The sequence below is a fragment of the Aspergillus homomorphus genome (genome assembly GCF_003184865.1).
Source record: "Aspergillus homomorphus CBS 101889 unplaced genomic scaffold BO97scaffold_17, whole genome shotgun sequence".
Taxonomy (NCBI): domain Eukaryota; kingdom Fungi; phylum Ascomycota; class Eurotiomycetes; order Eurotiales; family Aspergillaceae; genus Aspergillus; species Aspergillus homomorphus.
The window spans coordinates 307,934-334,693 of record NW_020291903.1 but is presented as its reverse complement, the minus strand read 5'-3'; the positions used below and the strand labels follow the sequence as shown (position 1 = coordinate 334,693).

At 52.3% G+C, this 26,760-nt stretch overlaps 12 protein-coding genes across 12 annotated transcripts; 6 read left to right on the top strand and 6 right to left on the bottom strand.

The window, feature by feature from the left end:
* Nucleotides 1-1,109: 1,109 nt before the first annotated feature.
* BO97DRAFT_451746 (acetyl-CoA synthetase-like protein) lies at nt 1,110-2,952 on the top strand (the record flags this gene model as incomplete). Its single annotated transcript, XM_025699012.1, has 3 exons — nt 1,110-1,322; nt 1,375-2,734; nt 2,771-2,952. The coding sequence occupies 3 exons, from the start codon at nt 1,110-1,112 to the stop codon at nt 2,950-2,952; spliced, it is 1,755 nt and encodes a 584-aa protein (XP_025551634.1).
* An 85-nt stretch (nt 2,953-3,037) lies between these two features.
* On the bottom strand, nt 3,038-4,721 carry BO97DRAFT_451745 (cytochrome P450; the record flags this gene model as incomplete). Its single annotated transcript, XM_025699011.1, has 3 exons — nt 3,038-3,447; nt 3,531-4,305; nt 4,368-4,721. The coding sequence occupies 3 exons, from the start codon at nt 4,719-4,721 to the stop codon at nt 3,038-3,040; spliced, it is 1,539 nt and encodes a 512-aa protein (XP_025551633.1).
* A 122-nt stretch (nt 4,722-4,843) lies between these two features.
* BO97DRAFT_451742 (phytanoyl-CoA dioxygenase family protein) lies at nt 4,844-5,719 on the bottom strand (the record flags this gene model as incomplete). Its single annotated transcript, XM_025699010.1, has 1 exon — nt 4,844-5,719. One exon carries the CDS (start codon nt 5,717-5,719, stop codon nt 4,844-4,846), a length of 876 nt encoding a protein of 291 aa, XP_025551632.1.
* A 270-nt stretch (nt 5,720-5,989) lies between these two features.
* On the top strand, nt 5,990-7,526 carry BO97DRAFT_451739 (cytochrome P450; the record flags this gene model as incomplete). Its single annotated transcript, XM_025699009.1, has 2 exons — nt 5,990-7,123; nt 7,176-7,526. The coding sequence occupies 2 exons, from the start codon at nt 5,990-5,992 to the stop codon at nt 7,524-7,526; spliced, it is 1,485 nt and encodes a 494-aa protein (XP_025551631.1).
* A 29-nt stretch (nt 7,527-7,555) lies between these two features.
* On the bottom strand, nt 7,556-9,197 carry BO97DRAFT_344694 (FAD-dependent oxidoreductase; the record flags this gene model as incomplete). Its single annotated transcript, XM_025691744.1, has 4 exons — nt 7,556-8,023; nt 8,076-8,452; nt 8,519-8,726; nt 8,775-9,197. The coding sequence occupies 4 exons, from the start codon at nt 9,195-9,197 to the stop codon at nt 7,556-7,558; spliced, it is 1,476 nt and encodes a 491-aa protein (XP_025551630.1).
* Nucleotides 9,198-9,469: 272 nt separating this feature from the next.
* Nucleotides 9,470-10,233, bottom strand: BO97DRAFT_344977 (uncharacterized protein; the record flags this gene model as incomplete). Its single annotated transcript, XM_025691757.1, has 2 exons — nt 9,470-9,671; nt 9,725-10,233. The coding sequence occupies 2 exons, from the start codon at nt 10,231-10,233 to the stop codon at nt 9,470-9,472; spliced, it is 711 nt and encodes a 236-aa protein (XP_025551629.1).
* Nucleotides 10,234-10,622: 389 nt separating this feature from the next.
* BO97DRAFT_451737 (geranylgeranyl pyrophosphate synthase spyE) lies at nt 10,623-11,846 on the top strand. Its single transcript, XM_025699008.1, has 4 exons — nt 10,623-10,728; nt 10,788-10,942; nt 10,995-11,321; nt 11,384-11,846. The coding sequence occupies exons 1-4, from the start codon at nt 10,645-10,647 to the stop codon at nt 11,781-11,783; spliced, it is 966 nt and encodes a 321-aa protein (XP_025551628.1). The 5' UTR covers nt 10,623-10,644; the 3' UTR covers nt 11,784-11,846.
* Nucleotides 11,847-12,767, bottom strand: BO97DRAFT_451733 (SDR family NAD(P)-dependent oxidoreductase; the record flags this gene model as incomplete). Its single annotated transcript, XM_025699007.1, has 3 exons — nt 11,847-12,075; nt 12,136-12,222; nt 12,284-12,767. 3 exons carry the CDS (start codon nt 12,765-12,767, stop codon nt 11,849-11,851), a joined length of 798 nt encoding a protein of 265 aa, XP_025551627.1.
* Nucleotides 12,768-13,003: 236 nt separating this feature from the next.
* Nucleotides 13,004-14,948, top strand: BO97DRAFT_451729 (cytochrome P450; the record flags this gene model as incomplete). Its single annotated transcript, XM_025699006.1, has 5 exons — nt 13,004-13,396; nt 13,448-13,564; nt 13,616-13,787; nt 13,849-14,463; nt 14,509-14,948. Exons 1-5 carry the CDS (start codon nt 13,172-13,174, stop codon nt 14,946-14,948), a joined length of 1,569 nt encoding a protein of 522 aa, XP_025551626.1. The 5' UTR covers nt 13,004-13,171.
* A 37-nt stretch (nt 14,949-14,985) lies between these two features.
* On the bottom strand, nt 14,986-16,659 carry BO97DRAFT_424558 (cytochrome P450; the record flags this gene model as incomplete). The annotated part of the gene is made up of 3 exons (XM_025696991.1): nt 14,986-15,145; nt 15,212-15,663; nt 15,724-16,659. The coding sequence occupies 3 exons, from the start codon at nt 16,657-16,659 to the stop codon at nt 14,986-14,988; spliced, it is 1,548 nt and encodes a 515-aa protein (XP_025551625.1).
* A 336-nt stretch (nt 16,660-16,995) lies between these two features.
* BO97DRAFT_451714 (4-hydroxybenzoate octaprenyltransferase) lies at nt 16,996-18,071 on the top strand (the record flags this gene model as incomplete). Its single annotated transcript, XM_025699005.1, has 3 exons — nt 16,996-17,110; nt 17,167-17,461; nt 17,516-18,071. Coding segments are annotated over 3 exons (966 nt in total), but the record flags the coding sequence as incomplete, so codon positions are not given.
* Nucleotides 18,072-18,501: 430 nt separating this feature from the next.
* On the top strand, nt 18,502-26,035 carry BO97DRAFT_451709 (ketoacyl-synt-domain-containing protein; the record flags this gene model as incomplete). Its single annotated transcript, XM_025699004.1, has 1 exon — nt 18,502-26,035. The coding sequence occupies one exon, from the start codon at nt 18,502-18,504 to the stop codon at nt 25,798-25,800; it is 7,299 nt and encodes a 2,432-aa protein (XP_025551623.1). The 3' UTR covers nt 25,801-26,035.
* Between the last annotated feature and the right edge of the window lie 725 nt (nt 26,036-26,760).

Below are 26,760 nucleotides of genomic sequence, written 5' to 3'. Positions count from 1 at the left end.
AGCTTCGAAGGCATCCCATTTAAACTATACATGATGGATAATCAGAGCATGTGACCTACCTCTTGAGCCGTGGGAAATGTCAGTGCATCCATACCCGCCTTGAAAGCGTCGTAGAGCCGTCTCTGCAGAATCGAGACTTGATGCGACCGAGCCGTATAAATGGTCCGACTATGATGGTACGTACGGTATGACGGCATGCATCAATCATAGTAGAACGGCCATATCTACCGCGCAGATGCGATGGATCACCTCCAGGGATGTCTGAATGGTCGGTGGTCGGATGTAGCAGAGAAAGCTACGAACCCTTGTAGCAAATACAAAAAGGACATAAATCATCGAAACTGGAATTCTTCCTATGCCTTCAGGCGCCTGGCGTCATGGGAAACGGATACTGTGATTACGGCTTGCTTTTAGGAGGCGTCGTAGACATGTTTCGCACAAATAATCTCTAATCTTTTTTTTGTCAAAGTTCAAGGCCCTTTGATTTGAAAGTCTAATGACGGGAGGTAATGTGACTGGGAATACGACCATCTGCTTGCGAAGAAGGCGGCGTACCTGCCAGGGGCCTTACGGACACCATTTTGGAAATAATGGAGCAGGAATAGAGGTGAAACCCAGGCGTCTGGGCTTGAAATGAGGAGTACGGGCAGTTTGCACCGTCAATGATAGAGCCCGCGAAATATGACCTGTCTCCTTGCTAATCATGGAAGTACGCAATGTCAGGATGACTCCAGGTAGTCGTAGAGACTCCTCGGCCTCTTGTCCATTCTGTATCTACTAGTCAAATACATTGCGCAGTTCATCACGAAGGCTGTCTTCAAATAAGACCCTTTCGAAGCATGTATATCGATACTGCATATGTGTTGTAGGTATCTGAGCGATATCACTTATCCTGTCTGGTTCTCAGTAGCCCGAGGGTACTGTAGCGCTATACTAGTAAATATTGGTTCGTCGAGTCAGTCAATCGAGCTCTGTGGCGGTCAGGTTGGGGCCCCAACTGAAAAATATATATTTTACCCTCATCAAGAGTTGGACCCAAAAGTTTTGCACTCCCCTTTATCCTTACTTTTCTCTGAATATACTCAGCAAGTCATCTACGTTCGCCAAAAATGTCCGAGACCGAATCCTACGATCTTGTCAGCTTCGCCTTCAACGGACCCTTCATGCACAACGAAGGAGAACCGATCTTTGTTGACGCCAAAAACCCAACTCGCGCACTCAGTGCAGGGCCCTTCAAGCGGCTCGTCTGTTTGTTGATTGCCGGATTCAAAGCCCATCATGTTGAGGCAGGCGACTGCGTGCTTGTTCACATGGACAATTACGTACGGGCCACCCCGACCTCTTTGTTTTAAACCATTTCCTGACGGGTGCTAGATTCTTCATTCCGCTGTCTACCTTGCGATTGTTGGTGCTGGGGGTGTCTACATGGGCTGTAGCCCTGCGTCCCCCCGCCACGAGCTCGAGCATTTTGTGAATCTGGCTGATCCCCGCATTATTCTGACGACAGGGAACACCCTCCCCCTGGTCCGAGAGGTGTGCGGTCCGTCCTCCCCGGTGCGCCAAATCTGCCTTGTCACCGAGGCTGGCATCGAGGCGCTCCTCGCTCTCGCAAATGAGGATACCGCCTGCCCTCAGCCTTCGACTGATAACAAAACCACAATAACGACCGAGTCGGTCAAGCAGGAATACCCTCTCACTGCACTAGCAACCCACGGATCAGCGCCCTGGCTTCGCATCCCGACCGTCGAACTAGCCCAATCGACCCCAGCGGCCATGTTCACTACCAGTGGCACAAGCGGGCTCCCCAAAGCAGCGATACGGACGCATCATACCATCATTTCGCACCACCGATCCGTTCACTACATGCCTGGCTTCGCTTCCGATCAGGGTCAAGACGCGACTCCGAAGCCGATTCGTCGCCTGCTCGCCCTCCCTGCCTACCATTCCTTCGGCGACTTCTGGAACAACCTCTTTCCCCTGCGTTACGGCGAACCGCTGTACATCCTCCCGCGGTTCGACCTCGCCGAGTTTGTCGCGGCCGTGGAGCGGTTCCAGATCATTGAGACCTATCTCGTCCCCGTCGCCGTGCAGATGATCGCTCAGCTAGGCAGGTCCAACCCGCGCATCCGCGAAAGGCTCGCATCTCTACGGTATATTGGGGTGTCGGGGGCGCCGGTAGACGCGGCCTCCTTGCAACGCTGCCAGGGCGTCTTGCATGCAGATGCGTGTGTGAGTCAACTCTGGGGGATGACGGAGGTAGGAGTAGTCTTTCAAAACCGATATGGGGATCGGGCTCACCCGGGGAGTCTGGGGACTCTGCTGGACGGGTATGAGGTGAAGCTTGTTGATCCCACCGGGGATGACGTCGTGGAGGTTGGGGGGGCCAAAAGGGGGATTGAGACAGGAGAACTTTATATACGCGGACCTGGGGTATTATTGGAATACAAAGGGCGGAGTGACGATGTTGTGGATGAGGAAGGATGGTTTCCCACCGGCGATGTGGTCTACGAGAAAGATGGGCACTGGTTTATTGTGGGCCGGACCAAGGAGCTGATCAAGGTGAGAGGGTACTCGGTAGCGCCAGCGGAGATTGAGGCTTTGCTGCTGGAGAAAGAGGCGAGGGTAGCAGATGTGGCAATCATTGGAGTGAAGACAGGCGATGGCGATGACGAGGAGGAGGAGGAAGCGCCGCGGGCGTATGTGGTGCGGCTGAAGGGGGAGGGCGAAGAAAGCTGTAGCAAAGAGAGCTTGGGGATGCAGGGGGGGGAAGTCACCGAGGAAGAGATCTGCGCTATTGTGCAGAAACACTTGGCCAGTTACAAGGCTTTAGCAGGAGGCGTTGTCTTTGTCGATAGCATCCCGCGCACAGACATTGGCAAGCCTGCGCGGTCGAAGCTGGCTCGATTGGATCGACAGCGGGGGAAATTGGCAACCCTGCTCAAGGCGAACTAGTGAAGAATCTCGCAGATCCAATGTGATATCAATGTATTGTGGTAGCTTGGAGATAGTACATGCATGCGATGTATGTTATGACAGATCACATACGCCGCCGCTTCATCCAAATCTTGGCCTGATGATCCACCAAAAACACCTCGTCAATCATCAGATTGCTAGGACGATCCGTTCCAGTGGGTAGTTGGAATTCATAACCGACCAGCAAATGAGCCAGAATCATCTTGATCTCATTGGCAGCAAAGAACCTACCCGGACACGCGTACTTCCCATGGCCGAAATGAAGACTTGTCGAGTCTGTGGTGGCAAATTGATGTCGGTGTGCAGCAGCAGAGTGGGCCCTACGCCGGCGCGAGTAGCGAAATCCGTCGAATTCGGGGTCGTACTCCGCTTCCTTTGCAATGTCTGCGGCGGGGACCGCCAGATGCGTTCCCTTGGGGAGGACTGTACCGTCCGAGAGGGAGAGATCGCGCATGACGATGCGTTGGAAGCTCACTATTGGAGTCAGACCGCGGTTAGTTCACGCTCGAGCAGAATTGGGGGCATTGGATGATCGCTCGGAGGGGACCACAACTCACGTAGAGCTGGCGGGTTCAAGCGTTGAACCTCTTTGATGAAGCTGTCCAGGTCCCACATCTTGGTTAGAGTCGTCTTCTGGTATTGACCGCCATCTTCTGCAACGGCCTGCAGGACCTCACTACGCAAAGGTTCCACATAGTCCTGATGCACACAGAGATCATATACAGCCTGAGTTGCCGAGGCGGTGGTTGTGTGGATGGCTGCAAGACTAAGGATGAGCTGCCGGTGTGCGAGTTTTTCGGGTCGACCATCAAACGGATTGGCTTTATCCATCATCCACTGTAGTAGATCGGTTGGTTTCTCATAGTCTGGGGTTTTGGCCTGCTGGATACGTCGTTCGCGTACCAAAGAGCCGATGAGACGGTTCGCCGTCCCGAGGCCACGGCGGATAGCCCAGTAGCGAGGGATCAGAGGAGCGATGAGCGGGCGCAACAATCGTGGAAAACGACGGAGGATGGCCATGGTGAGGAAGACATCCCCGGTGAAGTCAATGGATAGATTGAGCCATTCTTCGTTACGACAGGTGGGAAGCCCGACGAAGATCCGTGCGGAGATGCGAGCGACGATGCGGAGGATGAGATTGTAGATACAGACAGGGGTCCAGTCGTCGGCAGTGAGATTACTGGGCAACTCCTGCGCCAGAGCAAAGTCTAGCTCATCTTTGACAGCGTGAGTAAGACTCCCAAGCCGGGGAGTCAGGTCAGTTTGCAAGACCTGGGTGTGCAGGATTCCCTCGTCCAGGATGTCGATGGTCGAATACCGACCGAGAAGATTCTGATTCCAGCCCCAAGTGTCAGTGAATCACCCGAGTAGAGAAAAATATCTGAGAGGGATACCTTCATATGTGCCTTAATCGCACTGAGCTGGTCATCTGGCTTGGAGTGTAGTTCGTCGACAAATCGGCTGGGAATGGCTAAGATCTCGGTATCGACGCGTGCTATTCTGAACATGCCATCCTTGTATTGTCGACATCCTTGCTGAATATGCTGAAGGGCTTCCTTGGAGAATCGAAGACCGACAAGCCAGCGCGGTTCCCAGTAGAAGCGAAAGCCTACAAACGGAGCATGTACATGAGGGTAAAAGGCCGCCTTCTGCAGTTGATACCCTATTACAATGCTAAGCACAAGAAGACAGGATTTCACAAAGAAGCCTGGCTCTTGAAGCCAGAGATCGATGTAGTATAACTCCATGATATTCCGTGCCTATAAAAGAGGGATTTATGAGAAAAAACCAGCAATCACTATGCATTCATATATGAAGCAAGTACACACAGGAAGAAGGAAAAAAAGGCATGGCTGCAAGGGGTTCTCCATCATGCCGACTTCAGGGCCAGTTCATCCTCCATTCGGCGATCCCTTACTGTCCATACCGGCACCCCATGATATCCACACCAACTTCGCCACCCAATCATCTTCTGTGCAAGAGGTGTCATTTGTTCCAGAATATTTCGAGGCAGGTCGACATGTGCTTCCATGGGGGTAAAGTGCGCTGGATGCATAGTCACACTCAATCCGCGCCGGCTCTCTGCTGACTGATTCTCTCCAGCGCCGTGCCATACGCTTCCCAAGTACAGTACGGCATCGCCTGGCTGCATCAGAGCACCAACCGTGTTCTGAGGTACTACCCCAGCGATTTCTTCCCCCTTCCATCGATGACTGCCGGGAATCAATCTGGTGGCACCGTTGTCCTCCCGGAACTCAGTAAGAGCGATGAAGAAGTTAACCATGAGCTCTGGCGCGTCCTGACCAAGATACCGCGTAATACCGTATAGACTGTCATCGCGGTGGAGACCTTGCGCTTTCTCTCCGGGTTCAACTTGAAGAACAGCGCCACGGTTCACCCAATAGTCTCCAAATGGTGCGGTGAAGAAAGCATTGGAGACGGCATGCATCACGGGGTGGTTTAGAATCGTGGTGCGGTATGTGGGTGAGATCGCGGCCAAGTTTCCCATATGCTTCGTGCGATTACCGACGGTCTTCTCGTACAGTTCCCCAGAATTGGCTTGAGCCCCGCTGATGGTGGCTTCAAGATAGGGGTCGACCTCTTCATTGAGAGCAGTAATGACAGAGTCGGAGATAAATTGCCGCACGATGACGGCGCCATCACTCGCTATGAGCTTGCTGATCTCCTCTGGAGACGTCGAAGTGCCGACAGTGCGGATGGCCGTAGGACGAGGTGTGACAGTCATCGTGATGAATGATTTTACATTCCCTTCAGAAGAAGACTTGTTGTTATAGTCTTAATAAAAGGTTGATGAAAGGATACAGTTCACTGTGTTGATGGAACGAAATCTCCGTATCAATGAGCGGTGTAGCAGGCTGCAGAAGGCGGCATCAATATTATGCAAGGGTTAGTATGGGATGACATCGATCTCAGGATGCCATCGGTTGAAGAGCAGACCATATAATGCAGGTATCTTTTTTTCCAGTAAGCTGGAAAGAGCTCGATAGCAGCAAAAATGATGATTCTTGTACTCTGTGCCGTGCTCGCCGGGCTGTACATCACTGGAACAGCCCTTCGTGATCTATTCTTCCATCCTCTGCATCGGATTCCTTGCCACTGGCCATGGGTTGCCTTCCCCCTGCTGCGCCACATATCAGCCGTCCGAGGCAACGTGGATCTCGATATCAAGCGGTGGCACGAACGATACGGTCCGGTCGTGCGGTTCTCACCAGATGAGGTGTCTTTCATCAACTCGGAAGCATGGGATGAGATTTATGGCCGCCATGACCGCCGCTACTCTCTTCCAAAGTCCAAGTTCTCAACTAGCAACACTGCGGATATTATCAATGCGAACGATACAGATCACGCCAGATATCGCAAGGCGCTCGCCCATGGGTTCTCCGTCAGGGGAGTCCGTGAACAAGAGTCTATGATCCGGAGTCATCTCGATAAGCTTATAGTACAGCTCCAGTCCTCTGCGGATTCACGCCAGTCCATTGATCTGGTTACTTGGTATCGACTGACCACATTCGATATTATAGGCGAACTTGCTTTTGGCGAGCACTTCGGTGGCCTCGACCGGGGATCTTACCATCCATGGGTTGCCTTTATGACCAAGTACACGCGCCTGATTCCCTTTTTCAAAGCCATGGATACCTATCCAGTTATCTTCCGTACCGCGTTCGCCTTGATATCTTCCAATTCCGAGGCGATCAACGAACATATGCAGTATAGTCAGGATCTAGTCCAGAAACGTATCCACGCGACTTCGTCGAGCGTTCAGGGCCGCCCGGACTTTGTGGACTCCATCATGCGCCAACAAGGTACAAAGAACGAGATGTCCGAGAGGGAGATTGAGGCCAATGCCAGCGTTATTATCATTGCAGGGAGCGAGACTCCAGCCGATCTACTATGCGCGGTGACATACTGGCTTCTACGGACACCCGAGGTCCTTCTTCGTGTCCGGAACGAGCTGCAAGATGCCTTTGCCACCCCAGCTGAAATCACCTTCGATGCCGTCGCCACAAAGCTGCCGCTTCTGACAGCATGCCTTAATGAGGCTTTGCGGCTATATCCCTCCGTTCCCGGTGGCTTGCAGCGCGTGACAGAAGCTTCAACGACCCTCAAGGGGTTTACTATCCCTCCTTACGTGAGTTTTCCCAACAGGATAGCCAACAATAGGCCCGACTAATAATAAGCAGACCCAGGTCGGCCTCCACCAGCTCTCAGCATACACCTCACCGTCCAATTTTCGCCGCCCAGATTGCTTCCTCCCAGAGCGTTGGAATACAGAAGTACCCAGTAACCCGGCGTCGCCCTTTTACAATGACAACCGCGAGGTATTCCAACCCTTCTCGGCCGGGCCTCGCAACTGCATTGGCAAGAACATGGCATACGCAATAATGCGAACCGCGCTTGCCAGAATGCTGTGGGAATTTGACCTAGAGCTGTGCGTTGAGAGTGAGAACTGGCATGTACAGAAGACATATGGATTATGGGACAAGAAGCCGTTGCTTTGCCAGCTGCGCAAAAGGGCAGGGCCAAGAGATTAGAAAATAGCCCCCGTCTATGTATTACATAGCTAGCTGAGTGAGAGACTCGCCGTTGCTCTCCATGTCCAAGTCACTCCCAATGCAAATAATAATCCAAGAACAACACGTGAAATGATACTCGCATGACCTATACCACCTTCACTCCACGCATCGGCGACCCTGGCTGATACCGGTATGAAGTCCAACTTCGGAGCCTCTTCTATAGTCCTTGATACAGCTCTGGCTTGAAAATTCCCGGCATATGGCAGCACATAGCGGCCGACAATACGATAGAATAGAGTATCGCGAGCGTGTAACCGGACGACCGTCCGCGCGACCTTATAGATTTTGTTCACACGCCCAACTCGCTCCGTCGTGTACTGCTTTAGTCGTACATCGAGCTGCTCCATGTTTGAGTTTTCGTTTTTATTGGAGATGAGAACCTTGTGGAGAAGATTCGCAAGGCTAGCGGCGTCTTCAATGGCACAATTGGCGCCTTGGCCTGTGTTGGGGGCCATCTGCATGGTCTTAGCTGCCGCTTGGGGATCAAAGATGGATGTTACAACGTACCTTGTGAACACTGTCTCCAATACATACTATGCGCTTGTGATGCCAGGTGTCAAATACATTCTCCTCGAGGACTGCTGTGTTATATCGTGTTTTCCGATCCCAAATGTCGCCAAACGTAACCTCTCTCCAGATAATGTCCTTTGCGTATTTCTTGACCACGGATGCCGTATCACTAGCTGTGAAACGGGGCATATCGCCATCGTCGTAGAGATATTTCCGGTCGAGTTTCCAGATCAGAAACCAGAACGTTCGATTCTGGCTGCCGGGGAAAGTCAAGAAAGACCGATTGTCATGTAAGCTAGCAACGTGCTCGCCCGCCTCGAAGCCATTCACGGCAGAGGAGATTCCATAGATGCACGCATACTCTGCTGTAAGGCCTGTCATCATACTTTAGCCGCTCTGATGCGTTCTTGTGGGAGGGGGGGAATAGGCTTGTTGCAGACCTTTTTTATCACCAGGATGTATGTTCTCGCCTTCCTGGGCGGCGATTCTCCACATCTCTCGTCGGACAATGCTATGCACCCCATCACAACCCACCAGCAAATCCCCCTCGTACAGCCCTCCATCCTTCGTCCGGACCATGACCGCTTCCTGTCCTTCTTTCTCGTGCTGAGCAAACCCAATCCCTACAACCTCTTTGTTACAGAGAACCTGACTTCTATTCCCCCCTTCTCTTGTCACATTCCCTTGTTGCTCAACCTGTCTGTCAAGTTCAAGCGCTTCGGTAAGAATACATAGCAGAGTTCTCCTTTCCAGAAATGCAAACGGCAGTCCAAATCTATCACCCACCACCCGTGGAGACTCGTTCGTGGCGACATACCCTTCATCGGGGAAGCGAAGATGAGCTGTGTGCAGGGGCTCGATCTCCTCCTCGACCCTCTGAAAGAGGCCCAGTTGGTCAAGGATCCGGCCGCCATGCGGGAGGATGCCGACAGAGGCGCCTTCTTGAGGAGTCAAAGAAGGACGCTTCTCAAGCACCGTATATCTGATCCCGGATTTGGCACGGGGATCGTTCTGGAGGGAGGTGTTTAGCGCCGCTAGAGCATGGGCGAGCGTTAAACCAGCGATGGATCCGCCAACGATTAGGACCCTGAATTCGTCTCTCGCAGATGTGTCGGCCATTGAGGGTTCCAGCATAACTTGCAATACGGTGATGAGAAAGAGGCAGGGACGTGTTCGTGAATCAAGATGTGAACGCTCTCTACACTGTACGTAAATACTTTGAATCGTATCAAGCCACGGCGTGTAGAATGCTTTGTTGCGAGCATGAAACCCCAACCTCATCTCGGTCTAATTCATTCAGTCTAGTGTTCCAGGTCCGGTAGTCTCTGCCAGTTTACCCGCTAGTGCATCCCTTGCATTCATCAGACATCCCACATGCTGTGTGATGAAGGTTACAAATTCTTCAGACCATCCCTTGCTTCGGCCTGTCTGACAGACAAGAAACAGAAGGCATACGCCCCATCAAAGGTAGCAAACGCCGCTATTGCCCAGTAGAACAATGGGTTCAGCGTCCATGCCCACAGTTCCGGCCAATAGTGTGCCCGGAAGAAGACTCCCGCGAGGGCACTACTTGTTCCCACAACCCGAGATACCCTGCCACCCGATTAGGCTGATCCTAAACACCAAAGGGGAAGAAGAGAGCCTACCAGATGAGCCAACTCGCGCCCTTCGATTGCCTCGATCTCATCAGCCCGCACAGGGCTGTCGCACTCGTCATAATCTGACACGCCAGCCCGCCATAGTAGAATGCCGTCAGCGGGCCCACAGCGTTGGCGAGGCAGACGTGTCCAGCAGCCCAAAGAGCCGTAACACCGATGAAGCCGAGATGCAACCGATATCCGCGCAGAGGAGAACTGCCCTGTGAATCCGGGCTGTATTTGAGAGCGGTGGATACGACGGCCAGATTCAGCGCAAACCAAGCCGTGACTATCGGAAAGCGTGGTGGAGGGTAGAGAATGGCGTAAACAAGCTCCCAAGCGAGGTTACAGGAGACAGGGACGATCGGTATCCAGCAGGCCTCATCGCGGCGAGCGGTACGGATGGTGGCGATATAGCACGTCAACCAGCCCGCTGCCATAGTGAATAACAGTGTGTCGGAAATCCATTTGACCTCCTGAAAAGATGCGGGAGCCTTGGTAAAGTCTAGGGAGTCCATTGTTGTGTTGCTTTGGTGGTTGTAGATAGTGATAACAGGGATCGAGGGTAAAGCAATCGTTGATTTTGAATTATAGGGAGCCCGGGATCTCGACATGGTTACGTAGACATCTTGCTGACCCTTGTATTGACACTTTAGTCGCGGGGTAGCTTTAGCACAGATTACATGCAGGTTTTCTTTTTTTTTTTTTTAAGCTTTTCTGCTCTGTCTTTCTTGGGTTTGAGACCCCTTGCAGCATGCATTTGAGTTGTGCGGGGAGGCGGTGTGAGAATGACCATGGATTCTACTGCATCCATGACAAGAAAGTGACTGGTCAAATCTCTAGAACAAAAAACCCTGGGATAAATTGTGGCTCCTGTGGGTGTATTTTCTCTCCAATCCGCCCCAATCCGCTCCAATCTGACCCTCAGAATGGCGTCCAGTAACGCTATGATGCCTCTAGTCACGGCTGTGGAGGGTGAGACTAAGCCGAATACAAAACCGACCCCCGACCAGGTACCGGAATCCAAGTCCCTCCGTCATGCTTCTCGCGGGATTAGACTGAGTAGCGATAGATCATAGCAGCCCCGATCGACTACCTCTTGTCTCTACCCGGAAAAGACCTCCGCGGCCGTCTGATCGCCGCTTTCGACGAGTGGCTGCACGTCCCACCAGACAAACTCGATCTGATCCGACGAGTGATCGAGCTCCTACACACTGCCTCACTCTTGTAAGTATCCTTCGTGGCTTCTGCCATGCTGAAAGTAATTAACTGTCGCCAGAATTGATGACATTCAGGACTCCTCCAATCTCCGGCGGGGTCAACCGGTCGCTCATAGTATCTTTGGAATCGCGTCGACCATCAATTCAGCAAACTATGCATATTTCGAAGCCCAGCATGAGCTGCATAAGCTGAATGACCCCCGCGCAATTCAAATCTTCACGGAGGAGCTTCTCCGGCTGCACCGCGGGCAGGGGATGGATCTGTACTGGCGGGACTCCCTTACATGCCCGTCCGAAGAGGAATATTTCGACATGGTAGCGGATAAAACGGGCGGTCTGTTTCGGCTCGCAATCAAGCTGATGCAGTGCTCGAGCACCAGCACCTAGTGAGTGGCCCATCCCGCTGCTACGGATCAAAACTTTCGTATCGGTTAACTGGAGCGAACAGCGACTATGTCCCTTTGGTAAACCTGATGGGAATCATCTTTCAGATTCGAGATGACTACCAGAATCTGCAGAGTGGGACGTACATTTGCAATAAGGGATTTGGGGAGGATTTGACGGAGGGCAAGTTCTCATTTCCTATAATCCATGCAATCCGTCATGGTGCACAGAGGCTACAGCTCCTCAGCATCCTGAAACAGAAGACGGAAGACGTGACAGTCAAACGATACGCCATAGGTGTTATGGAAGCTGCAGGGAGTTTTGATTACTGCCGCGTCAAGATTGCAGAACTGGCCGCAGAAGCAAGGTTGATGCTCCAAGAAATTGCGGGCTCTACGACCGGGAAGGACACTTCAGGCGGCAAGGGTGTCGCCGAGTTCTTGGATGTGCTGGAGATAAAATAGGACAGTTCGGTTTCTCATTGTGTAGCTTGCTCGGATAGTCCATAAGATATGATCAAACGCAGGTGTTATACAGTAGACCAGCCATCGTCAATGGGCAAGACAGCTCCATTAATTCGAGAAGCCTGATCTGAGCACAAAAATACAACCGTAGCCGCTACTTCGCTTGGCTTCATGATCCCATACCCATCTGTCCGGTTCGCGTATACGGCGGAAAAGATAGGCTGGAGCATTGATGTTGCATCCTGGTCAAAGCGAGCTGGATCGACGCTATTCAAGATGCCAGTCGCAACGCCTGTTAATGGTCAGAAAGAAGGGACCGTACACGTCCTGAAAAAGAAAAGGAATCTGTTACCCCCTGGACACAACACATTGCACCGGATATTCTCCCCTTTGAATCTCCAAGCCACGTTCTTCGTCGCGCCAATGAGACCATGCTTGCCTAGTTCATATTAGGTCCAGCCATGAGTGGATTGGTGTTCAAGGTGCGAAGAGAAACCTACTCGCTGTATAGGCTATACCTGCCGCGGCACCACTCATTCCAGCTCGGCTTGCCATATTAATGATTACCCCCGACTTCTGGCTTCTCATGGTTCCGATCACCTCTCTCATCAGCTTGACGGGCGCCGTAAGGTTGACAGCCATACACCGATCCCAGTCAGCGTCCGTGACAGCGTCCACGCTGGCATTATGATCGATGACACCCGCAATATTCATTAGAATGTCAATACGGCCATTGAAAGCTGAGGAGCAAGCCTCAACAATCCTCTTTGGCCCGTCAGGGCTTGTGATATCGCATTGCAACGTCTTACACTTGTCACTGGTGCTCAAGACCTTAGGGAAGGGCGATATATCGACGGCGAAAACACTGGCCCCAGCATCTAGGGCCGCTTCTGCCGCAGCGAGCCCTATTCCGGACGAGGCGCCGGTGATGATTGCGACCTGACCTGGAGTCACTTTACCGTGGTGCGGTGAACGGTAGGACATCACTTACACGACCATGGAGACAGCCCATTGTAGAAGTCATTTCTTCTTCTTTCCACGATTAGATGAGAATCCCACAAGGAGAACACGGAATCAAGCAAAGAGTGTCTGTTTGACGAGAAATTTGGGGTGAAGGGGTCAATCGGCTTTTCGGCTTTGGTCATGCGGCCAAGACAGTACCTATCACTTGGGTGGAAGCGAGGGGTCGATCGACCCATACTGACATTGCAACTCGTCAAAGGCTGTCGGTCCCCCTTGCGTCGATATGAGCGATGTTCAACGGCACCGCTCTGTTGTTGAAGGGCCATCTTTGAAACCTATAGCCAGACGACTTGCTGATAGCCGAGTGGATTGCTCCTCAGTCGCCATCGACATTGCGCGACCTTAGGCCAGGACGACTCGCCATCATGATTTCCGCTTTACTCACAGCGATACGAGACGTGGGAAAGTGCACAACGGTCGTCGTCACATCAACTTTGCTTATTATCGCTTTTATCATCACTCTCTCCCACTCACCAAATTCCCGATTACCGCTAGTAAACAGCCCGAAGCGCTGGGAAATTTCCTTCACCAACGCGAAGAAGCGGTACTATTCAAATGCGAAGGAGATTATACAAGCTGGATTCGAGAAGGTCGGTTCCTTGCCTGATACATTGTATGAGCTAGCATTGATAGCAACACAGTCCAAAGATGGGTTCTATGCTGTCACTGAGAACGGGATCGAGCTGATTCTCGCCCCCAAATATGCTCACACTATACGGAACGACAAAAGATTTGACTTCCATGCCTACAGGGTTCATGTAGGTAGAGCGACCGGCCTAATCTCCGCCACGACTAACTTCACCTCGTAGACAATGCTGCCCAATGTCGCCGGGCTGAAGGTCTTTGAAATGGACCAAGTGGGCAAAGAGATTATGAGCTACATCATCCGTCAGAAACTGACGCATCAATTGGTCGATTTGATCGAGCCGCTTTCTGAAGAGGCAAGTGATGCCTTGCAGCGCAGCTGGACAGATAATCCAGGTACGATGAAACTCCTTGGGTGTCCGGTGCACTTGGCCTTCCGGTGCTTATTGATCTGTAGATTGGCACGAAATCAACGTCAAGTCCGCCCTTCTGGAAGTGATCTCTCAACAATCTGCCCGCGTCTTCCTTGGCCGCAGCTTTGCACACAACCCAACCTGGCTCGCCTTATCACGCAGCATCACCCTTCACGCGTTCAGCGCCGTGCGAGACCTTCGCGTCTACCCATCCCTCCTCCGGCCGCTGGTTGGTTGGTTTCTCCCCGCTTGTAAAGTGCTTCGTGGGGAGATAGCCAAAGCTCGAACGCTCATTGAACCCACTGTTCTCGCGCGACAATTGGAGAAAGCGCGATGCGTAGCCGAGGGGCTCGAACCCCCGGTATACTTGGATACGATTGCCTGGGCAGAAGAGTGTGCACGCGGGCGCCCATACGATCCGGCGGTCGTCCAACTCACCCTGGCTCTCTCGGCCATGCATAATACCTCGGATTTTCTCACGCAGGTCATCTACGATATCGTGGCGAGACCGGGGCTGATAGAGGAACTGAGAAAGGAAATTATTGACGTCCGAGAGAATGGAGGGGGAAGAGAGTTATGGAATAAGGGGGCGGTGCACCAGCTAAGGTTGATGGACAGTGTCATGAAAGAGAGTCAGCGTCTGAAGCCGACAGGACTAGGTGAGTTATCCTGCTCATTCAAGTCTCTGTAGGCTAACGATATAGTAAACATGCGGCGCTATGCGACCGAGAAGATGCGCCTCTCTTCGTCTGATGGTGGAGGAGACAAGGACGGCATTCCGATCAAGAAAGGGGATTTGGTAATGATCTCGCAACACAACCACTGGGACGAGGAGATTTACGCGAACGCGGCGTCTTTTGATCCTTATCGATACTACCAGCTGCGTAAGACGACCACCCAAGAGCATGCGGCGCATTTTGTGGCGACAAGCGTCAACCATATCGGATTTGGGCATGGAGTGCATGGCTGCCCTGGCCGGTTCTTCGCCGCTGCCGAGACTAAGCTTGCGCTTTGTCACATTCTTATGAAGTACGAGCTCAAACTTGTGGATTCGCCCAAGGTTTTCACTGTTGGCTCCATTACGAGTGCAGACCCGGTTGCTAGGATCGCTGTGAGACGGAGAAAGGAAGAGGTGCAGCTGTAAATCAGGATTATAGATCAAGACACTAATGCTATTTCTCCTATACTCTTCTTCTGACATTCACTACCACATCTGGAGGCACAGGGTGTTCCCCCATGAAGAAGTTGAGCGGCCGACCATCAATCGCTTCAATGTCGTAATGCATTACGATGTACGCCAACATCATCTTCAGGATGCGAGTGGCAAACTGTCTTCCAGCACTGTAGGGATATATGATTAGACCTGCTTAGACCTGCCATCAACAGGAGGGGAGTTATCAGACTCACCAGGCTGAACGACCGTGTCCGAAAGATAGAAAGGTGTCGCTCGTTGAGACACAGGAGTCTACCTTTCTCTCCTGCACGAAACGAAATGGTCTGAACTCGTGGGGGCTTTCGTAGAAGCGCTGGTCGCCGTGAATGGGGATCGAAGGCACGGCCAGCCAGCTGCCTTTGTTCAAAAACTGACCATTTGGCAGTCTCACTCCGTCTTCGGGGACGACCTCCCGCAGCAGGGCCATGGAGGTCGGTGGTGCCAGCCGCAGACTCTCTCGAAGTGTACTGTCAATGTACTGCAACTGGAGAATCGCCACTGGATCGGACCATTTCAGCGCACAATCCAGCGTCGACTCCGCCTCACGTCGAAGGGTCTGAAAAATCTCGTCTTTGGCGCTGGAGCCAAGGATGTCTAGCAGGGTATGGTGAGCTGTGAACACGGTGCTCGTGAACGCGGCGCCAAGCTAGAGATTTTATGGTTATTGACTGATATCTTTGACGTCTTGACGGACATGATAACATACCAGCAGATTAAAGCCATCTGCAAACACCTCTTCAGCACGGGTGGTGCCCTTTGTCTTGAGAATGACTTGACACAACCAAGTAACCATGTCCTGCGGTATCTTTGCTTTCTCCCCCTCTTTCTCCCCCTCCTCCTCCTGCAGTCTTCGCAGTCGGTCTCTTACCACCGGCATCAGGTACTCCAGATACCCCCGCTGAAAGTAGCCGATGGGCTTCTGCAGCATCCACCCAATGACGCCTCTCACCGGCGGGGGTAAGCATTGTCCAACCACGGTGGAGGCCGCGCCAAACCACTGAGAGCTTGAGATCATTGCGTCCACAAAGCGCTCGTTCTGAGCCAATTCGCTACCGGCCAACACAGGCACCAATGTATGGTAAACCGCGTACCGCAAGGCGTGGCCGAGGGAAACCTGACGCGCACAGGTTGCGGTGCCAAAGCTGCGGTCAATGGCCCAGCTCATTTGTTCATACATCTCCACCGCCACGAGGTCGAATTTCTTATTAAGGTGTATCTTGATCGCACTGTGTAAGACTTCACTCGTCGCTGGGGTGAAGCCAGGCGCCACGTAGCGCACTCCCATTCTGGTGTATGCGGCGCGGCGCGGGCAAAGCACCGCCGGCGGTTGCTCGATGATCCATGTAATCTGTTCTTGGGGAAGAATCACAATAGGTTCGAAGCTGATTAGGGGCATGAGGAAGGCTCGGCCAGCCTGATTGAAGGTCTCGTAACCGGCTTGAAGGAGGGCGGGCTTGTAACGCCATTGACTTAGGCATGCCCTAAACGAGTTGAGCACTCCGGGTCCGCGGCCAATCCACGAGATCTGCTTCGGTCGACGTTGAGAAGGAAACAAGGCACGAGTCAGATGGTACAGGGCTAGGGTAAGGACTAGAGGCAGAACGACGGCGACGACCTGCGCGGCCAGAGGTGTGCTCTGCATTGTGATCACCGGTGTGTGGACGGATGTTTCTGTAATTGTGGTACTGATCATATTCGAGATGACCGGGGGCCTCATTTGGCTTTTCGGATGGGTGTCTGAGTCGCTATATAACAGCGGTGTAGACGTGCTGGTTCCTACCCTGGTCTTGGCTTTCATCGGAGGTGTCATTTGTGATGGCTAACTTGTGATGATATAGGTATGCAGGGGATGCGCTGACGAAAAATTGACAAAATCCCTTAACCAGAAATGCATAAATAAGTAGAGTAACATGTCGACGAGACGTATACATCTATCATCAAATAAGTTGCTGGTCATAGCTGCTTGACATCCCGTCCCAAAATGGTTCATTCTTCTAAAGCTCCCAACAGGTCCTTGGGCCAGATCCCGTGGGACCTCATCCGGATCTCGCGATACGACAAGTACAACTCCTTTCTTTCCCTCTTCGCTGGAGGTTGGTCCCAAACATTGCCCAATATCTTGTTGCTCATCGACTCTGACAAGGCACAGTATGGTCGACACTTCTTGCGGGGGGTACGCGCCTTCGCGAAGATCCCAGCCACGTCTCCGTCACGTTTGTTCTGACTCGAGTTCTTCTCTGCTCCTTGGCCGCGTACATCTTCTCCGGTGCAGGCATGGTCTGGAATGACTGGGTTGATCGAGACATCGACGCTCGCGTTGCCCGCACCAAAGATCGTCCTTTAGCTGCAGGCAGACTCCACACGGCAGAAGCCATGGTCTGGATGCTGCTTCAAGCGGCCACGGCGACGACCTTCTTGTATTGGATGATGGACGGTCAATATGTGTTCGTAATTGTCCGCTTCATCAAAAGACCCTCACTGACAATGCGAGACTGCAGGTTGCACTCCATGATCCCCCCTACTTTGGGAACTTTGATTTACCCATATTGCAAGAGACCGCTCGCACGCCGAATTGGGATCTATCCGCAATACGTTCTCGGTTTGACAGCATCATGTCCGGTACTTTTCGGCCGCGCCTCGATTTATCCCGATCTAGACTCCTTCAGCGCACTAGTGAGGTCGAGTCTGCCGCTTTGTATAGTGGTGTTCACCTGGACTCTCTACTTCAATACCGCCTACAGTTACCAGGACATTGTCGACGACAAGAAACTGGGTGTCAACTCCTTGTATACGCTCGCGGGACAGCATATTCACCGCGTACTGACAGCTTTGGCGATTATAGTGACGGGAGCCCTCTGTTGGACCCTATGCCCTCTGGGCTCCCGATGGTTGTGGGTCTCTTGGCTGGGTGTCTGGATAATGGGTTTTGTGGACCAAATGAGGAGATTCGATGCGAAGAATCCAGGAAGTGGGTCCTACGTCTTCCGTAGCAATGTGGTGATGGGTCTATGGACCATGGTGGCTTGTCTCTTGGAGGTTGTATGGAGGGGTTGACAATCGGTGATGTCCGGTATAGATTGGGATCTGCTCTCGATCCAGCTCCCGACGACGATCCTTCACAGTCTCACACACAGGAGCCCGGAAGAGAGCAAAGGCGCATTGTGTCACGGTGATGAAGCAAGGGGGAAACCAAATGACGTCCGCTGGGCGGGGATGAGCGGCAGCTGTGAAGACTACTTCGGACTTGTCTGCCTTGTATGTCAGGGCCTGCCGATTTATACGCTGTGACAGGTCATTTGCAGCATGCAGGAGATACAGCAGCAGTATTGTAGCGGTCAGCATATGCGACCGAGATTTGACACTTGGAATATCGTTACATTTGCTTAGCTAGTAGGTACTGTATAGTAGTAAATAATGATCGAGTCACTCTCTCCCCGTCTCGCATTCTGAATTTGTCCGACCGTCTCACCTTTCCACTTTGTCCATGTCTCTCGAACCCATAGCCATCATCGGCACGGGATGTCGCTTTCCCGGCTCCTCCTCCTCTCCAGCTCGTCTCTGGGAGCTCATCCGCAATCCGCGGGATGTCGCTTCCAAAGTTCCCAGTGACCGATTCAACGTGGATGCATTCTACCATCCAAACAGTCAACAGCATGGCGCCACCAGTGTGGCCGAGTCGTACTTCCTGACGGAAGACATACGAGCCTTTGACGCTGCTTTCTTCAACATCTCCCCGGCAGAGGCGGCGGCCTTGGACCCGCAACAACGCCTCCTTCTAGAGACAGTCTATGATTCTCTCGACGCTGGGGGACAGAGACTCGATGCCTTGCAGGGGTCCCCTACCGGGGTCTACTGTGGCTTTCTCCGGACAGACTACAGCCAACTCCAATTCACAGATCCTGAATCCATTCCTCCATACACGGTCACCGGGAATTCCCCCGCTATCATGGCCAACCGGATCTCCTATTTTTTCAATTGGACGGGCCCCTCATTCTCGGTGGATACCGGGTGCTCCTCCAGCTTGCTGGCGGTCCATCTGGCAGTGGAAGCTCTGAGGAAAGGTGACTGTACGATGGCGGTCGCGGTAGGGAGTAATCTGATCCTATCCCCAAATCCCTATATAGCCGACGCAAAAACAGGGATGCTGTCGGCTACGGGCAGATCGCGGATGTGGGATGCCTCCGCGGACGGCTACGCGCGAGGAGAAGGGATCGCCGCGGTGGTTCTCAAACGACTGAGCGATGCCATCGCTGCAGGAGATGAGATTGAGTGTGTGATCCGGGCTACAGGTGTGAACAGCGACGGTCGAACCATGGGGATCACGATGCCGAACGGACAAGCACAGCAGCGATTGATCGAATCGACTTACGCCAGTATCGGCCTAGATGCCAAGAATGCTCAGCAGAGATGTCAATATTTTGAGGCGCACGGAACGGGGACGCCAGCAGGGGACCCCCAGGAAGCTGGTGCCATTTATGGTGCTTTTTTCGGGGATAGCGCAGTGGATACTGTAGAGGGGTCCCAAGTCCTGTATGTCGGTTCAATAAAGACGGTCATTGGGCATACCGAAGCGACAGCTGGGCTAGCTGGACTGATCAAGGCGTCATTGTGTTTGCAGCATGGGGAGATTGCTCCGAACCTCCTGCTATCCTCTCCCAATCCTCGGATCGTGCCCTATCTATCCCGACTCCGAGTGCCAGATAAACTGGTTCCATGGCCAAGCCTGGCCCCCGGGGTACCTCGCCGCGCTTCTGTGAATTCATTTGGCTTTGGCGGTGCGAACGTTCATGCCATCCTTGAAAGCTACACGCCCACATCATCAGGTCGGCTCAGCAAAGAAGATGACGTGGAACCTTGCCCTCTTCCTTTTGCTGTTTCAGCGGCCTCTGGGCTCTCACTGAGAATGATTCTGAAGGATCTTCTTCAATTTCTGGGTGAAAATCCAAGCATCAGCCTCACAGATCTAGCGTTGACCCTGATGACCCGACGTACGTGTCATAAATACCGCATAATGTTCACCGCCACCTCAAGAGACAAGCTCATAGAAAAGATCAAACAGGAGATATTCCGCCAGTCCAATGGCCAGATTCCCTCTAAGCTTCGTCGCCCTGTTCATCCTCATCGAAAATGCCATGTCCTGGGCATCTTCACTGGTCAGGGGGCGCAGTGGCCACAGATGGGCCTCGATCTCATCAGAGCAAGTCCACTGGCCCAGAAATGGATGGCTGAAATGCAACAGGCCCTCAATCTGCTGCCACCACCGTACCGGCCCAGCTTTGACCTCATGACTGAACTAGCAGCCTCTGGCTCAGTCTCACGCATTCATGAAGCTAGCATATCACAACCCTTACGTACGGCTATTCAGGTCGTCCAGGTTAACCTCCTTCGCAATCTTGGCCTTGAATTTGCTAGCGTGGTCGGCCACTCCTCCGGCGAGATTGCCGCTGCATATGCTGCTGGAGTGCTTGACCTCACAGACACGATTCGGGTGGCTTATCTACGAGGCTGGGCGATTCAACAGTCTCAGACTCAACAAACTCCTGGCAGCATGATAGCTTTGGTGCTTCGTTGGAAGCAAGCAGAGGCAATCTGTAACCTTCCCCAGTATTCAGGAAAGATTCAAATTGCAGCTTACAATTCTCCTACAAGTGTGACGCTCTCGGGAGACCGTGAGGCCATCGATGAATTGGTGTGGCTTTTTTCTAGTCTGGGACAAGCAGTGCACCGTCTTCATGTGGATACTGCGTATCATTCGCATCATATGCAGTCATGCGCGGAAGTTTACAGGCGGGCGTTGGAAGCTTGCAGTTTCCAGCCTAGGAAGTTGAGCTCACCAGCGCGCTGGTTCTCAACTGTGTATCCGGGATTAGACCTTGGCGATACAATCAATGATGGAGCAAGCGTATACTGGGTGGACAATATGCTGAAGTCTGTTTCTTTCTCGCAAGCTGTTGCTGCTGCCCTTCAATCTCGGGTGACGAACTATGACTGTATTATCGAAGTGGGTCCACACCCTGTTATGCGTGGACCAGTGAGCCAGATCCTCAAGGACATGTCAGAACCGATAGACCCGCCGTACCTAGGCCTAGCGAAGCGATCCACTTCCGGGATTGAATCATTTGCCACAGCGATCGGGGAGCTATGGACTGCTTGTGGTCAGGGGGGACTTGATATACAGGCTTATATCAATGCATTCCGTACCAACATTTCGGGAGTTGCGGTAAAGGGTCTGCCACGTTACCCCTTTGATCATAGCCAGACCTATTGGGCCGAGTCGAGACTATCTCGAGCACGGTTACATGCTCGCAATCCGCCTAATGCGTTATTGGGTGGAGTTATTCCGACTTCTGGCGAGGGAGAGCGGCGGTGGAGAAACTACTTGCGTCCCGAGGAGCTCCCTTGGATGACTGGGTATAAACGGCATGGAAAGACCGTTCTGTCACCCGCAACGTATGTCGCAATGATGATTGAAGCAGCTATCGCGATGGCCGGGGCGTCTCCGATACAAGTGATTGAGCTTAATGACCTTGAAGTCAAGCAAGATGTACCTTTCCCGGCTCACCAGGCTGGGCTCGAGACAATGTTCGCTGTGGGAATGAAATCGAACGGGCCCTGCGCAAGAGGAAACTTTACTTGTCAAGTAGCTGTTGAAGACGAGCTCCTTTGCGTAGCCTCCGGCCGATTCCGAGTCATATACGGCGCGCCTGATGCTCAAGTCTTGCCTGCACGCTTTCCCCTAGCAGCGCTTGACCCGATAGATGTCGGCGAATTCTACTCCCATCTATCTGCTTTAGGCCACGACAACACCGGTGATTTCAAATGTCTGTCTACGCTCTCTTGCAACCGACAGGCGGCTTCGGCCACAATGACCTATCCGGCCGACAAAAATCAGCCAGTCTTGCACATCCACCCTGCAACCATTGACCACGCGTTCCAGACGCTTTTAGCAGCTTCAGTCTCTAGGAGGGTGGACGAGATTACCGAGTCACTGTACAGGATCTCAAAGATCTCCTATCTGGCCATTGACCCAACAGTGCGACCAAAAGACAGTGAAACCCTGACCATTGACGCTGTGGTCGTCACCAGAGCTCCGGGCCTCATCACTGGCGCGACAGACATTTTTTGTTCAGGCGACAGGTGTTTGATATCTTGTGAAGGGCTCCACCTGAGTCGCACCGCCATTCACCCCACCCTACCTAAACTATTTAGCCAGATGGACTGGATACCGTTGCAGCCTAGCGCAGCAGCAGGTGGGAATGTGTTATGCCAGTCAAGCGCTGAAAGTACTCTGATAGGCCGTGAACAGTCGGCTCTTCTGCGTTTGCGGGATCTTAGCGAAAGATATGGGCGGAAGCATCGAAAGCTCTCGGGGACTAAGGCTGCATTTCTAAGATGGGCTGAGCATGTAGTAGCCCAGGTCAGGCAGGGGAGAAACCCTGTCTGTCAATCAGAGTGGCTGGACAAGAAAACTGAGAATACCTGCGCACCCGCACCCGGCCCCCTCGCGGCCATCGGCGGGGAGTGGGCAAGCTTGTTGGAATCTGAATACGAGACCGGTGGTCCTACTGCTGAGCTTCTGGACCAGTATTACGCCACGAATTCGGAAGAATTCTCTCCATGGTATGGCCGGTTGGTCTCGCTGGTCGGACAGCTGGCAGCGCTCTACCCTAGGATGAATATTGTGGAGGTGACAAGTAGTGGAACCGATCGGCTGACAAAACGCGTGCTGGGGGAGATTGGGACTGCCTGCAGAGCGTATACACGAGCAGTTATCGACGAATCGACGATGACACCGAGCACGAAGCAACCTGCACAGTCATTTCTCCAGGAAAGGCATCTAACAGATCAGTCATTCGAACCGGGTTCCGTCGATCTCATCATTGTTCATCAAGCCCTCTACAATACAAAGTCCTTAACCAACACCCTCACGATGCTTCGCAGCTTTCTCAGAGCGGGGGGCTACCTCTTGGTTCTTGAAGATACCAATCCTCAATTGATTCATCGGACTTTCTTACTTCCATTGAGCGCTTGGCAAGATATAGATGCTGGCCACTCATCCGGTGGACCTGTTCGTACCCGCGAGGCATGGAAGGATATCCTCCTCGATCACGGTTTCAGTGGACTCGATAGCATAACTCCAATTCATGATGAGATATTATCTGGTCTTTCGATCATGTTATGCCGGGCTGTTGACCCCACGGTTCCGCTCATGAAAGCTCTTCCTGTCCAATCAGGCGGGCACCCCGAATTGGTGATTGCAGCGGCGCACAGTACGTGGATGGATCGAGCTTGGCTCGCTGTTCAAGCCAGCTTCCAGCGGATCGTACTGGTCGATGATATCAGCAAGATCAAATTTAGAGAGGGGTGCCCTGCGCCGGTGGTGCTTGTTGTCACGGATTCTGCAAAACCGAGTGCTTTTTCGAGCCCCAGAGAGGAGATGAGAATACTGAGGCGATTATTCGCCGGCGCAAGCACGTTGCTCTGGGTTAGCGCTGCCTCCAATGCTGGGATGACCGTCTCCCTCTCCCAAGCTCTTACAGCAGGCCTTCTCCGAGGGTTCTGTATGGAGCATCCAGACACAATTTTCCAGTACCTGGAGCTTCCCTCTGCTGCGGCCTCCAAGGAGAATGTCCGTACTGTGGCGACGCTTTTGATGCACCTCGTTAGTATTGATGCTCCACGATGTCTAGCTATGACCACTGGTGCGCCTCTAGAGCCCCATCTACGGTTGTCCGAGAAAGGTGTTCTACAGGTACCGCGCCACATATTTTCCGGGCGTATGAATCAGCGACGCCTGGCCGCCCACCTTGAGATTGAAGACGTTCTTTTACTCAATCGGGACCTGGAATATCGTGTCATGCAACTGGAATACGTGAAAGCCGCGGACAAGCGGATTGCTGGTCTTCATGCATACCTGTCCATACGAGATTTATCTCGTATCCCCACAACCACAGTCGAAGTCAAAGTTCACTACTCTACAGCACACAGTATCAATATTGAAGGCATTGGGGCGTGCTACCTCTCGATCGGAGTCGCTTCCAGTCACACCAACCATAAGTATTCCTTGACAGGAGAGAGTGGCCCCTGCCGCATCCTCGCATTGTCTGAGTCCCATGCGACGTGGATACGTATCCCATCTTCGTGGTGCTGGGCCATACCCGCAGCCGTCTCTACCGCAGAAGAACCTGGTCTTCTTGCAAGTACAATGGGTATGTTGCTCGTAAGAGGAATTTTATCGCACACAGAACCAGGATCCGTGATATTGAGTTTGGATCCTGATGTCACCATACTCCGCATCCTCAATGCGCTTGCACCCTTACACAGGGTTGAAATACTGGCTATCACGCACAAGGAAACCGCCGCATTTAAGAGGCAGGGTGTCTTGTGTATACCTGAGCGTACGCCTACTCATCGACTAAGACAACTTCTCCCAGTACCATCTAAGGTGGCGGCAATTGTTCTTGATCGCGCCAAAAGTGACAACTGGCAGAATCGTATCTGCAGCTTGTTTCCCACGGCTCGATATTGTGATATCGGTCCATCACACGCACGAGTTCCGGCATGTGGTGTTAACACTGCCCTAGAGAGTGTATTAGGGTGGTCCTACCCGAAGCATGCCACGTTTCCAGTATACACGGTGGCCAGATTGCTTTCTCGAGAGATTGATACGGCGCCGACATCTGTGGTTGATTGGCTGACTGACGAGGGAAAGCCGGTCCGAGCACAGATCCACCCAGCAAATGACGCGGTGTCTCTGCACCCGCAGGGCACATATGTTCTCTGGGGACTCCCCGAAGCCCTGGAGAGCGTTGTTGCCGAGTGGCTTGTATCTCGCGGCGCGCAGCACCTGGTCCTGGCCGCACCATCCTCTCAAAACGCCCAATGGGTGTCCGCGGTTGTATCTGGTGGCGCGCAAGTTATCACAGTTCCTACTCAAAAGAGTCTTGCGCACACTGTGCTTGCAATTCACGGTCATTCATCCTTGCCATCGGTCCGCGGGGTTGTGTTCAGCGGCGAACTTGACACTTACACCCCGCCTGATACCGCCCTGGCGAGCACAATCGAAAGGCTCGAAGCTCTGTCGCGGCTCTTTGACTCTCCCAATCTAGAGCTCTTCTTAGGAATTTCTCGCTGCCCGGTCAAACCGGATCCGCAACAGTCTGCTGTTACTGATTATCTTTCAGCACTAGCCCGTCAAAGAGCTATGTCCGGTCTTGCCTCGAGTGTACTTTACCTTGGGCCCGGAATAGATATAGATACTACGAACGATGACGAGATTCTGGAGTCTCTTGCGGAGGCTGTTCTAGCTGGAGATTCTCTTGATAGCAGACGTCGGGTGGTTACCGCTGGACTTTGTCCAGACCGCTGCAGCCCGGAGTACAGAGTATGGGAAGCAAGCCACTCTTCCAACCCAGTAATGGTTCATATGCTTGCATTCTCAAGTACGACAAATCATGAAGACCATGCTGTTGAAGCAGACCCAGGGGACGCACCATTAAGCGTCCAACTCGAGCGTGCCAAACAGACCTTGTCTGCCGTCGCGACTGTGCGAGATATTTTGAGCCAGCACTTTACCAGTTATCTTCAAACGGTGCTGCAGTCTGCGACAGAGATCACCGATGACACCCTGCTCAACGAGCTTGGTGTTGATTCTTTAGTCGCGGCGCAGCTGAGTGGGTGGTTTTTCAGGGAGGTAGGCGTGAAGGTTTCGGCTGTTCACATTCTTGCCGCGATTTCTGTGACTGAGGTTGTTCAAAAGGTTGCGGAGAAGTTTGTGAACTAGTTGATATTTCTGTGTGAATTGAGATACAACGTGCCGTACTTGGAAGATGGTCCCACGCTTCCAACTGTCCCTTGTCAAGCTCACCGGTCAACGTTACTGAGTTGCTGGCAAGTCGCATGGCTACTTCTCTTCAAAATGTACCATAAGTAGCCCTTGGCTACTTCATATACTATATCTGAACCAGAACATATGGGTGACAATACTTCGTTGAGTAATTTCTGCTCTGATGTTCGGCGTTTCCTCGGATCTAGGCCTATGGAGAACACAGTTTTCATCCCTGTTGATGTAGCCATGCACTTTCACCGTCTTCCATAATCTCATTCCGAGGAATAATCGTCTCATCGATCACTACAAACGACGCTCCTGATCAGCGCCTATCATACCATCCCGAGAAATGACACATTGAGTACCTGTACCTAATATACTTCTAAGAAATATACTATATACCAAATTTAAAAAAATTAAGTAGAGAAAATAAAGGATCAATATTGATTATTTATAATAATTCAAGGTATAATGTACTGTAACTTCAAAAATTAGATTACTAGATGATTAAAAATAGTTATTTACAGGTGAATGGAGTAAGGCAAAGTAAGTAGAAGTAGGCCGTGTGATTCCTCAGCGTCAGCTTGGCCTTGTACTTATAAATAGTGGGTTTTTGCTGTACTAATTGACACTTGCATTTAAACTCTTAGAGGATTGAGAATCAGGTCTCTTGCGGAACGCTATATATTTGGGTGATGCGCCATGTGTCATGGTTAACCCCGTGCAACCGAGTGGTTACCGTGACGGAACACCCATGCCTTAGTCATGAAATAGTCGTGACGTCAATGATTTAGTAGAATCTGTATCTTAAATACCCAGGCCTTGCTATATACTAGGAAGGCAAGGATTAGTCTATGTCTATACGATACCGGTACTTTGACTCTACACCTAGCTGACTTTTTCCCTTTACACCAT